The sequence below is a fragment of the Mesitornis unicolor genome, unplaced genomic scaffold (genome assembly GCF_000695765.1).
Source record: "Mesitornis unicolor isolate BGI_N332 unplaced genomic scaffold, ASM69576v1 scaffold13302, whole genome shotgun sequence".
Classification (NCBI taxonomy): Eukaryota; Metazoa; Chordata; class Aves; order Mesitornithiformes; family Mesitornithidae; genus Mesitornis; species Mesitornis unicolor.
In genome coordinates, this window is record NW_010171296.1 from 30,755 (window position 1) to 40,054 (window position 9,300).

The following is a 9,300-nucleotide window of genomic DNA, read 5'->3' on the forward strand; positions in this document are numbered from 1 at the left end:
GAAATGTCTTGAATGAAGTCTTATATAAAATGTAACTATTTTTCCATATCTAAAGTTTACTTTAAAAATATGAGTACCTGTTCTTCTTCCTAAACCCCTTCATTCTTTCATCAAATGTACTTGCTTTAAATTCGTTGCTTTTTCCACTGTCTAAACTAGGTGGATTTGAATACTTATAGAAAGAATTTAAAGCATTTGGTTGTTATTAGTGTGGAGATAGCTGACTCACACATGCAAAAAATTAAAGAAACTTACAAATGTTCCACCAATTTTTGTTTTGTTTTAGGGCTATACAGCACCAAACCACATCCTGTAGCTCAACAAATGTTTTCCCTTTTTATTTTTATTGCGCAGTATCAAGTTAATAAACCAAAGAAGTACAATACTCTTATTCTCTATTCCCCATTTTATTATTTTTATTTAAATATAACATACTGTACATTGTTGCTTAGTGAATTTTGTTTCCTTTTTCTTTTTTAAATAGCTCCCCATTTTCCTTTAGTTCAGGAGTCTGTTATGCTGAGGGTGACAGAAAACAGAGCTTACGGTCGAGTGGCTGAGGATCTGTGATACTCTAGATAAAGTGTTTGGAGTTTGTTCCCACTACAGTGAGTATTACAATATAAGAAACATCCAGGATTCATTGACTCCTTCAAGTTTGGTTTTTTTATTTTAGTTAATTTTCAGAAACCACTATTCATGTCACAAATGGCTCCAGACTCACTTTGGAAAAGTGACATTTCCTAACCTTGGCCTCTGAGCAGCATGATGTTTTGAGTACTATGATAATATTTATGCATAATCCCTCCTTGACCAAGTCATCTAAGTAATTCTGCCGAAAGAGAATTTCATTTGTACCCTAAATTTTCTTTAAGTGGTCATCCAATACTGCATTCGCCCAAGCTCACTTTGAATGTTCACTGTGGGTGGTCCATTATCTCTTGCCAGTTTTAATTACTGATTACACATTTTAAACAACAGAAATTCACGTTTGTCATGGTACTTAAGTTTTGTTGTGACCTGCAATTATATTTAAAATCTGAAATTCTTATTTCCTGTTGTAGAAAAATCTGATTTATAGAGAAGGAAGCTGGAGATAAAGTACCATGACATACAATGTCAGCTATTAGCTAAAATGTTGCCTCTCAATTAATTCTGGGTTTTAAAACAGTTGAGTTTATTTAAGTACAGGAAATACAATCTGACCATTTTGTATTTTATGGGAAAGCTATTATTTCTTGCCTTTTTTAAAAAAACAGCTAATATTTAAATAACAGATTAAGATTGAAGTGCTGGTTAAGCATTGACTTAAATAAGTTATAGAAGATTCCAACAACACCAGCCTTTATAGAGGTTAAACATTCTCAAAAAGACATATTAAGCAAGGCTCTCCTTTGTACCAAAATACAGTTTCCAAACAATAAAAATAAAACCAACTTTTTCACAAGAAATATTGAAGATAAAACTGCAGCATCAACATAGCCTCAAAGTTATCACTTAAAATATTTAGAACAAAATAATATTATACTACTTTTGTTTCTTACTAATGACACTGCAAAGGCTTATTTAATTATTTAGTGGAATACAATGTGAAGACAGTGGTACAAATTGTTTCATGTACTGTTTTATATTTATCTGCTCTAAAAAAATGAATCTCATTATGATTACATTGGTGAGCTATCCAGAGCTCTCTAAAATTACAGAGTAAAGTAAAACATAAAACAAACCTTATGTACCTTTAATTGAACAGACTTCATATTATGCTTAACTTTGTTATACTGCAGTTGCTCAAGTTAAGCCATGGGACTAGTAACACTTCATAAAAATGTGCTGGTTATTATGTATTTTGAGCCTTTAGTTACTACGATGGATATGAAAGGCATGCTAAAGCTGGGTACCAGCACGGCTTTTTGGTTGGCTTTCATATATAATATACATGTGAGTAATAATCTCATAAATACATGAGCATGATTTTGGATCCCCTGTTCTTCAGTCCTTACGTAGGTATCACTCCCACTATATCCCCATGATTATACAAGCCAGTAGCAAGGACAAATGTGCTGAATGGCGTATTAACCGAGTAAGGAGTGCAGGACTGTGTTGTCTTCTTACTTACCTATCAGAGGCCAAACTTTGCACTTAGGAATTACATTTTAACACTTAAATTTTAGCATTTGCAAACTCAGTGAATTGAACAGGGCTGTCCAGACCTAGGTACCAGCTCAATGCTTGTTGCAGAATATTGCACTGATTGCAATGCATTAGATCTTAGTTCCAAATTAAAATCAAAGTCAGATGAATGTACACACAGATGCACTGACACCCAAGTACAGATGTGGCCCCTTCTCTCAATTTCAAAATAGCAAAAAGACCCTTTGAACAAAGTATTTCTTGAAGTTTGTTCTTGAGTGCTGATAAGTAAAAAAATGTCTCCCACATGAAAGACACCCAATACCATAAATCCGAGCACTGCCTGTTTGGTCTTTTTGCTTAAGTGCAAGACAGTTTAAGAAAAAAATGGATTATACACATTAAATTCTACCTTTAAAGCCTTGTCTAATACCTATTCTCAGAGTACTTCTGAGGTTTTGACATTTTCACCTATCAACCTCTTTGTGAAGTACTGAGAAAAAGGGAAAAGAACAAAGAAGCAAATGAGGAAAACATTTCAAACAAAAAAGATATTTAACATCCTATTAAATAAATAACTTAGAGAGAAATTAAAAGAAATGAAGTTAGAACATACAAGCAAACTGCACTATTCGTTTTGTTAGAACAGTTTTACACTACTTTGCTTATATTCCTTAATCCTATCCATTCGTTCACACAGCTTCTCCAGAAATGTCACTATTTGTGCATTTGACCCAAGTGCTTCCAGTAAATGCTTGCGCGTCTAACTGTTCATTGGATCATTAGGCTTGAACGAGCAATTAAGGTCTTTGATATGAGTTAGTATTCCATAAATAACTTTCCCCATGAAGATCACTCAACAGATTGTCTCACATCCCTTAAGTTCTGTTGCAGAGTTAAAAAAAATTGTTCACACTGGCAATAACTTCCATTCCATTTGATCCAGCTTGTATTTTGATTCTAAGACGTGACACCGAACTAAATAAAAGTATTTCATGTTACAGCAATGAGTACAAAACCTTCAAAGACTTCCCCTGCTCTCTTTTCAAACAAGCAGATGTCTGCACTATCTCTCTGCATTTACTCTTCAAGACAATTACCAAATATTCTCGACATAAGAGCCTTTGGTTCAACTGCACCAGTAAAACAGTTCTTCCATCTATGACATTACTACCATTGGAAGAAAGTGAGCTGAAGTGTTTTTCCTTCGTGTTTTCTGTCCTCTCTTTGTGGCTCCCCTTCCATTCAGGGCCACGAACATTTGCCTTCCGTTGTGCTTCCAATGTAAGGATGCATATGTGTTATATCCATTTTCTTCTATTCTTTCCTTCAATTTGCAATCACTGTTAAACTCCTTCTATTAAAAGAAGACAAACACACAAATTCAGAATAAACATAATCTTTCAGAGTTGCAGCATACTGAAAGTGAATAGTTTCTAAAAACATTTTGGAAGATTTCAGTGTTCTGTATGTAACACCTTTTTAGGCTTCTACAGTGGACTTAAAGAAAAGTTTCACTGTGTCCACACCACTTAAAGCAACATCAGTTAGACTGCAAAATGTGAAACCAACAAAAGATGTAATCAATTATTCAGTGCATAATTATAGCAGTGAAATTATATAATTCACTCACAGTTGAAATTATACTTCTTTCTGTGTTGGAATACAGCAACAATATTAAATCAAATTTTCAGAGATAAACTCAAAGTAGAAGGTAGCAATCTTAGAATAATTCATCATATTTCAGTTCTAACAAACACAACACTTAAATATCTTGAACCAGATTATTGATACCATATGTTAAACAAATATGCATGGCATAGGCCTACTTCTTATTTAAAACAAGATCCTTTACACCACACTGGCCATAAAAAGGTGCTTTTTTGGATGGATGCAAATCCATTTTGCACCAAAAGCAAAATTATGCTGCTATTATAATGGATGTGAGGCCTGTTTACTTTGCTGACCTGAAGAAGGACTTAGCCTAAAAAAGAATAATGTATGATCCTATATCTTATTGATTAAATAAACTTGAAAGCAATTTTGTGTATGTTACCAGGGATTAAAGTTTTCTATGCTTAAAGGAGAACTAGTTGTCAGTTTGTTAGAAAGAACAAAAATACAAGCATGTGGAAGAACGTAGGGGGAGACTATTTTTCTCTATAATGTTAAATGCACTTTTACATTGATCTGCTTTTTTTTCACAAACTAGTGATTCCTACATATATAAACCCTCAGTTTGATCAATTTACTTATATTGCATTTAGAAGGCTTTTGAAAGTGGAACATTTACGACATATTTAAATTAAAACAAAAGAATAGCATTTTGTTGTTTCTGCACTGCAGCTCAGGCAGAAGCATGTCAGAATCTCAGAGTATGATATACTAACTACATGTGGTATTTTTAATGTGTCATAAAACAAGATAATAAATATGTCTGAATAAAAAAACAATTTTCATGGTACAGATAAGAATTGCAGAGATCTTTTATTATGATCAAAATCCTTATTCAGCTAGTAAAGATACAGAAATTATTCACATGAATAAAAAAGGGCATAAGAATATTAAAAATACATTTTCCACTCCTATTAATTTAAAGTGAAATTTTTATACTAGTTTATGTTCAATACTTTGATACAGTAAGAATTTTTTGGGTCTATAATCAATGTTTTACTTAGTTGCTGCTAAGACCACAGAACATAGGCTGACGTTTTCTAAAACAATTGCACATATTCAAACTCAGTTTAGCTCTCTGACTTAGTAGTTAGTTCAACAATGTTGGGGAAGACACTATCAAGAGGAGACTCCCTACAAAATGACCTTTGATACTGTCTGTACTTGCAAAGCTACACAGAGATAATTTAATATTTAGTTGCTGTAATATGTCACCTCTAGTGTCAAGGTATTAAGAAGGCAGGTAGCCATCAATCACAGTTCTAACTGCAGTAACTCCCCTATCTGCTAGCAGGTTATTATGTTAAAGAAACCAAATAGTAAGTCTTCTTTTGCTCCTTCATTCTAACCAAAGTCAGTCAAATAGAAATGTATTCTATAAACGCAGAAAACAGTCTTGTTTTCCCAGATGCAGAATCGTACTCAAATCCAAACTTTTATCTCTATTCTTAGATAATACAAAGAGAACAGATGATGCTGTGGTGTAGTAAGAAGTCTTTCTGGCAGGGGTCTAAGCGTTAGCCCAGGACTGCTTTGCTCATTTCAAATTTCAGCACAACTCTCCACCAGTGCCTATTGTGCACATGCTTAAGAGTGTTTTTACAATTTTTATTGGTTCTGTTTTTGATATCCATCTGCAAGCTGCCACACTGTAGTAACACAAGTCTAACTACAAGTCTTGGGAGGATGGGAAAAATAATAATAGAATCATTCTTGAAATCTCTAAAGTATTATGGAGTAAGTTTTGATAAGACATTATGTTGTGATTTTATGATGTGAATATTGAAAAACTATCTCAGCTGGAATTAAAAAAAAGGCTTTCCACATTCGTATCCTCTTGTCAACACTATTTCTAATACACTATGAATTACTGAATCTTATGGCAGCAGTTTCCACCTATGGTATATGAAAGCTGCTCTGAGTACCTTTGTGTGAGTTGGGATGGACCCACCACACTAACCATGGCTAACAGCATGGGTCAGAAAACTTGTGTCAGGATTGGGGATGGACCATCAAAAATTACTAAATTAAATCCTATAAACTGAGATGTGTGAACTGAAGATGGTGATATATTCACATATGAATAGAAGCATACGCATGATCAATGAGTGTTGCTTAACTGACAAATGGTAAGTTTGTCAGCAACTCAGTGTATCCTTACACCTTCCAATGGTGTAGGACTGAGCACTGCTTATCCTCTTTTTCTGATCAATGTAATTCTACAAATTAAAATCCACATTTAAAGCACTTTAAGAACATTTATCCATTCTGGTCTCTCCTAATGTGATTCTTTGACACTGCCCAGGAGTTTTAGAAAATCAGAAGTAACCTTCTGAACCAGGAATGACTGGCCACAGTGCAGATTAGGGAAGATGGTTTATACAGGTTGTATAAAGTAAACCCACTCTGGAGAAATGCTTTCTTAAAAAAGAGGTCCAAATTACTTCAACCCCCTTGAGTCTCAGCTGAGAATGGCATTACTTCACTACTTTCAGAGGTAGCCTTAGCTACATTGCCCAAGGATATACCCAGCCTCAGGACCTATCTGTAACCTGCTCTCTTTAATGACAATGGATGTTTTCAATACTGAGCAAGCTGAAGACTGGCTTGTAACCTTTGCAGATGACTTCAGTAAGTTTACATTTATGTAGGCTCAAACTCACTGAAACTGGCAAAAAGTTGCAAAATTACAAACCAAACCAGATGCAATACCAGAAAAATCTGTTTGTGCAGGGTACACTTGAGTTTAGTCGTCAGATTTATAAGTCATATTGCTTCCTATTAAAAATATTTAGATAGTTACTGGGTTTTTTTCTGCTGTTTGTTTTGTGGGTGTTTTTTTTTAATTGGGGTGTTCTGGTTTTTTTTTTTGTTTTAAAATTTTATTCCCCTGAAAGTACCAGTAACCCCAAACTTTCACAAATACAAATAGAGTATATATGGACTAGTGGTGACAAGCAGCGTTCCCCACTGGTCAGTGCTGGGGCCAGTTCTGTTTAACATCTTTATCAACAACCTGGACAAGGGGACTGAATTCTCCCTCAGTAAGTTTGCAGACGACACTAAGCTGGGTGAGAGTATTGGTCTTCCTGAGGGTAGGAAGGCTCTGCAGAGGGACCTGGATAGGCTGGATCAATGGGCTGAGGCCAATTGTATGAGCTTCAACAAGGTCAAGTGCTGTGTCCTGCACTTGGGTCACAACAACCCCTTGCAACGCTACAGGCTTGGGGATCTGAGGAAGAGTGGCTAGAAAGCAGCTTGGCAGAGAGCGATCTTGGGGTACTGGTCAACAGCCAGCTAAACATGAGCGAGCAGTGTGCCCAGGTGGCCAAGAAGGCCCATGGCACCCTGGCCTGTATCAGAAATAGTGTGGCCAGCAGGACTAGAGAAGTGATAGTTTCCCTGTACTCAGCACTGGTGAGGCCCCTCCTCAAATACAATGTTCAGTTTTGGGCCTTGCACTACAAGAAAGACATTGAGGTGCTGGAGCGTGTCCAGAGAAGGGCAATGAAGTTGTTCCAGGGTCTGGAGCATGAGTCTTATCAGCAGCGGCTAATAGAAGTGGAGTTGTTTAGTTTGGAGAAGAGGAGGCTGAGGGGAGACCTTATCACCCTCTATAACTACCTGAAAGGAAGGTGTAGTGAGGTGGGGGGTCGGTCTCATCTCCCAAGTAACAAGTGACAGGACAAGAGGAAATGGACTCAAGTTGTGTTAGGAGAGGTTCTGATTAGATATCAGGAAAAAATTCTTCACTGAAAGGGTTATCAGGCATTGGAACAGGCAGCGCAGGGAAGTGGTGGAGTCACTATCCCTGGAGGTATTTAAAAGATGAGTATATGAGGTGATTAGAGACATGGTTCAGTAGTGTATAGATTTTGGTTGGACTCAATGATCTTAACATCTTTTCCAACCAAATGATTCTATGATTCTATGAATTTTCAAATTATACTCAAATTCTGCTCAAAGCTTATCTATCTGCTGATATGTCTTTGTCTCTCTGTACTGCCCATAATCTTCCTTATTAATTAATACATTCAATTTAAAGCTGACTGCTCTATAAATCTTCTTGGAAGTCATAGTTTGATAATTTGGTGTGTCTGGTGTGTCTGCTTCATTGGCTAAAGTTTCTAAGATTTCAGGTACACTTTATCCTCCCCAGAATTACTGTTATATGTGACTGTACTGCAGAAAAACAGGAAAAAACAGCCTTAAAAATTACACTTTCTAGGACCCTCTCCATTGGCCACTTGTTCATAAGAAACCTGACTGAAGCAGTAAGCATGATAAATCCCAGCAACAGCTTTGGTATGATATGAGCTTAAAAAACAACAGGGAGCTTGTAGAGAAGGAGGCTGCTGAAAGAGGATGAAATTTTGACAAACAACTCATTTCAGCTCTGATTAACAGGAATTCACAGACACATGGGGTTGAGAGGGAACTATGGTGACTACTGCAACCCATTCGGAAGGTAAAAAAAAATACTTACGGAGCCGTAGACTTTTCCTTTCTTGTTCATGGCTAAATAATAGTTGCTCTTAATGGACTTAACGGCCACAACTCCAATGTCTACAGAAGTTATCTCCAATATGCCTAAAAAATAAAAATTGAGCTATTTAATCACTTCATTAGAGGTTTTTCTTGCTACAGAAATGACAACAAACCTGAAAAATACTAAACTTCTAATATTCAGTACCAACAAACCATCTGACTTTAGCAAAATTCTTCTCTAAACCATTGCAAGAATATAAACAAACATTGTTTCAATTAACATGTTTCCTTTGCTAACCCTGCATTTTAAAACCCATAAATACTGAAACAGCTCCATTCTTAGCATAGATTTTACTAAAATTTATCAGTAGAGACATCTGAACCACAGCACTAAATTAAATCTATAGCATATGTCAATAGAATGTTAGATTTACCCCAGTCTTCAAAACCAGTGGTAAACTATTTATTCCTTGTAGGACATTTAGATAAACTAAATCTTTTGGCTGCACTGAACTGATAAATCAAGTTTTGGCAAGTGTGTTGACATTCTGGGATATAGTAAGACTAACCCTAACGGCCACATTATCTTTGTCTTTGAGATATCAGAAACATTTTGCTCTCTTTGTAATAAATACGACTTTTTTTTTCTTTAGAAACAAACTTTCCAATACTGTATGGTTCAATGAGCCAATAATGGGAGACAGAGCTTTTAATCTCTATGTTTTCTGCCCAAAAGCATACTGATTTTGGAATAGTAGAAGTTACTGAAACTTACACAGTGACTTTAGAGATCTCTTTTCAGCTATCACTAAAGGAAGTAGATGGTTATGTGTTTGGGCATTGTGTCTTAAGATAAATATGGCTCCAACCAAATAACTTTCAAATTGTTTATTCAGGAAGTATGCCTGGCTCCAACATTTCTCCTTATATTAAAGTAGCTATAAAAGTAGACAGAACAATAGCCCATCCAACTCACAGGTCACTAATGGGGAAATTACAGGAGGGCCA

General features: G+C 35.8%; 1 protein-coding gene across 1 annotated transcript; it reads right to left on the minus strand.

Annotated features, from left to right (window-relative positions):
* Positions 1-3,289: 3,289 nt before the first annotated feature.
* LOC104537186 (fibroblast growth factor 10-like) lies at positions 3,290-8,394 on the minus strand (the record flags this gene model as incomplete). The annotated part of the gene is made up of 2 exons (XM_010179994.1): positions 3,290-3,487; positions 8,291-8,394. Coding segments are annotated over 2 exons (302 nt in total), but the record flags the coding sequence as incomplete, so codon positions are not given.
* Between the last annotated feature and the right edge of the window lie 906 nt (positions 8,395-9,300).